At 41.1% G+C, this 3,870-nt stretch overlaps 1 protein-coding gene across 1 annotated transcript; it reads left to right on the top strand.

Moving 5' to 3' along the window:
• Positions 1-70: 70 nt before the first annotated feature.
• Positions 71-2,094, top strand: LACBIDRAFT_332628 (uncharacterized protein; the record flags this gene model as incomplete). The annotated part of the gene is made up of 8 exons (XM_001887168.1): positions 71-213; positions 263-362; positions 531-963; positions 1,018-1,227; positions 1,277-1,521; positions 1,606-1,692; positions 1,744-1,947; positions 2,005-2,094. The coding sequence occupies 8 exons, from the start codon at positions 71-73 to the stop codon at positions 2,092-2,094; spliced, it is 1,512 nt and encodes a 503-aa protein (XP_001887203.1).
• Between the last annotated feature and the right edge of the window lie 1,776 nt (positions 2,095-3,870).

The raw sequence follows: 3,870 nt of genomic DNA on the forward strand, positions 1-3,870 counted from the left end.
TGTTCCACAACCTGTCCACGTCGAAAACTTGTCGCTTTCTGACCTGCTGAAGAACCGTGAAGTCCTCGAAATGTTCAATAGCTGGAAGGAGGCTTGTAAGCAGGTACTGAAGGCTCAAGAGTACAAGTGCGAACTTCATGGTCAGAATTCTCGATTGGAGAAAGAGGTGCTGCAGTTGCAGGGAGAACTTCAAGTTCTGCGAACAGGCCTCCGGTGAGTTTTAAGTTCTTGAAATCTGATTCAGACTTGAAATTCCTCATAGATTCAGTCCCCACATCATTTCCGAAACTCAAAGTGACTCCATTTCACCAAGCGATTCCGTGTCCCAAATTGGGAGCGGATCGAACGCTGTCCAACACGCTGTCAGTCAACCATCGATTCGGCCACCACACTATAGTCACAAGGTTCTCTGGATGCTCGAAGACTGTCAAAAGGACTCGCACAATGTTGTTACCGAGTCGAACAAATCACGCCCGGCCATGGAAAAAGCAATATGACATGAAGACGGCACGCTAATCAATGGGGGGGAGTGGTGCACAATCAAGGCGAATGCAAGAGCGATTGCAAATCGTGATCTACTGCCTCTCCCCATTCCACGCGACACACCAATTTTGATGAAGAAGAAGACCAAGACCTTCTTCACTAAGTATCACCTCAAGCAGTGGACTGACACGGTCCACAAACTCAAAGAACAAGAGCCTTTACTGGCTCTTTGTGCCGCTCATTGGAAAGCTGAACATGTATTGAATACCATTTTGACAGGAATCACGGAATCAAACCAGAATGCTACCATGAGAAGAGACAACGCTTCCGATTTGGACGACCCAGCTGTTTCCCTGCCCAATCCATCGTCAAAGACCAATACCTCTAGCTCCAAGCACCGCCTTTCGAATCCATCTCCGACGAAGCCAAAGAAGAAAAAGAAGACAGGGAAAGAGAAGGACATTAAGGGTAGCGAAAAAGGTACATCCGTTGTTCGCTTTTACACAGGCTGTACTACTTATGTCATCATTATAGCTTCACCACCTTCAATAACTATCGACGACGACGCCATTAACCGACAGCTGAATCTATCAACAGAAAACCCAGGGACTGCTGCCGCTGCAACCGAACCCCAAGATAAACCAAGTCCCCCCCTTGATTTGGCGATTCCTGCCATTCCCTTGACACCGGAACGCATTGACATCGACCTTATCAATGTCAATCCGTCATACTCTTCATTAAAAGGTAAAGTCTTTTTTAAATCTTGTTTGATACATGTTGAATATTTTTCTAGATGAATTTTCAGGCAGTCATCACACTAATACTGTCGCTGTCGAACTTCTCACAGCATTTGAGGCTGACCCCGATTTTCAGTCGGGTGAACCGACTCAAGATACGCTATCGTTTCTTGATCACATCGAAACCACTGACCCGAACTCACCTAATTTTTCAGAAGATGATTTATATGGAAGCTGGGGCCACTATCAATTCACCGCTGGCAGCCAGATGATTTCCACAGTTCTTACCTCCTGGAAATCGGTCAGAAACACTTCGGTAGCACAGCAATTGCTTGCGGTGGCTCTGAAAACATCCAAAGTCGCGCAGCATGTATGTTTTGAACAGGCCATCAAACCCAAATCATTTCTTAGTGACGTCTACATCGAATTACTCGTCGACAAGCTCTTGGATCTGTGGAAGGATGCAGGAGGGGTACGTTTTTCTCACTGACTCAATTTTCTACATGAACTAACTTTTTTCCAGAGCATTTCAAAAGGGAAGGGCACGAACAAAGACAGCGCTCTTGGCACCACTCTACCCACATCCGACATCATCCAGATGCAGGCCCCTTCGACCCAACACGCCGAACCTGAAGACATGCTCGTCGATGCCACGGCGTCCAGTTCTGGTGAATCGAGTGAATCAGCAGTCAAAACCGCTTCCATGGATGTTCAAAAAATACTTCAAGTAAGTTTTATTTCATTTTTCACTATGTATAAACTCTCAAATGAACTCGTCTATTAGGCCCTCCAGAAAGACGAGTTGAAGGCATGGATCAATGACCACAATATCAGTACACCCACTAGTGGCTACCACTTTATTTCTATAACCTAGACCCAAGCCTAGAGGCCATATCTATAATGCTTAGGATTTTTTGAAAGGCATTTCAAATGTAGGCCTGGGTATTTCATAGTGAATTTTCCATAGATACCCAGCGCATTTTCTGCAAAATTTTAAATGCAGCCCTGGATATTTCATTGCAATTTTTCAATAGATACCCTGGCGCATTTCATTGTGATTTTTCAATAGATACCCTGGGCATTTCATTGCAATTTTTCAAATGTATCCCAGCGCATTTTCTGCAAAATTTTAAATGCAGCCCTGGATATTTCATTGCAATTTTTCAATAGATACCCTGGCGCATTTCATTGTGATTTTTCAATAGATACCCTGGGCATTTCATTGCAATTTTTCAAATGTATCCCTGGGTATTTCATTGTGATTTTTCAAATGTATCCCTGGATATTTCATTGCAAAATTTCAATGGTATCCCTTGGTATTTCATTGCGATTTTTCAAATGTATTCCTGGGTATTTCATTGCGATTTTTCAATAGATACCCTTGGTATTTCATTGCGATTTTTCAATAGATACCCTTGGTATTTCATTGCGATTTTTCAATAGATACTCTTGGCATTTCATTGCGATTTTTCAAATGTATCCCTGGGTATTTCATTGTGATTTTTCAATAGATACCCTGGGCATTTCATTGCAAAATTTCAAATGTAGCCCTGGGCATTTCATTGTGATTTTTCAAATGTATCCCACATGTCAGGGTCCATGCAATGGGCTTCCCTGGAGGGTGGTCACATGACCAATTACCAAAAATGGTCAAAAACGAAAGTTGTAGCCCTACACTGTAGCTTCCCGAATCTGTTTGAATTATGTTCTGAAGTGCTCCTGTTGTGGAGATATGAGGTAAAGGAATTTCAAAAGTGTTGCATTTTTTTTTTTTTTTGTGTTTTTCTCTATGAAAACAAAACCAAATAACATGATTTCAGTATATTCAGAAAGCTAAAAGAAAGGGCTACAATTATTGTATCGTGGGAAAAATGACCAAAAAAGGAAGGTGCATCCCGTACTACTTATAAGAATCAGATATAGACTACCAAGTTTACTGATAGACTACAAAAAAGTCGGACTTAGACTACACAGTTTACTGATACACTATAAAAGACTACAAAAGTTGAAATTAGACTACAAAGTTTACTAATACCCTACAAAAGACTACAAAAGCGTGGACTTAGACTACATAGTTAGGGTTAGAGTCAAAAGGTTATCTTGACTACAAAGTTTGTAGTGTGCCCTTTTTCATTAAAAAAGTTTGTAGTGTCCGCTTTTTGAGACTACAAAAGTTGTAGTGTTGCGCTTTTTCATTAAAAAAGTTTGTAGTGTCCGCTTTTTGAGACTACAAAAGTTGTAGTGTTGCGCTTTTTCATTGGAAAAGTTTGTAGTGTCCGCTTTTTCAGACTACAAAAGTTTGTAGTGTTGCGCTTTTCATTGGAAAAGTTTGTAGTGTCCGCTTTTTCAGACTACAAAAGTTTGTAGTGTTGCGCTTTTCATTAGAAAAGTTTGTAGTGTCCGCTTTTTGAGACTACAAAAGTTTGTAGTGTTGTGCTTTTTCATTAGAAGAGTTTGTAGTGTCTGCTTTTTCATTTAAAAAAGTTTGTAGTTGACATGTAGTTTATGGTGTCCTTGGCCCTATCTATGTCATGGGGATGAGGTTGAAGGATTGCCATCATATCGCCAGTGCTGCAGCATTAGTATTTGACATCATGCACAAGTTGTCTTTCACATTAGGAAAGGCCATTCCATGTCTTTCATATTGATA

Source organism: Laccaria bicolor, genomic scaffold (genome assembly GCF_000143565.1).
Source record: "Laccaria bicolor S238N-H82 LACBIscaffold_43 genomic scaffold, whole genome shotgun sequence".
Lineage (NCBI taxonomy): Eukaryota > Fungi > Basidiomycota > Agaricomycetes > Agaricales > Hydnangiaceae > Laccaria > Laccaria bicolor.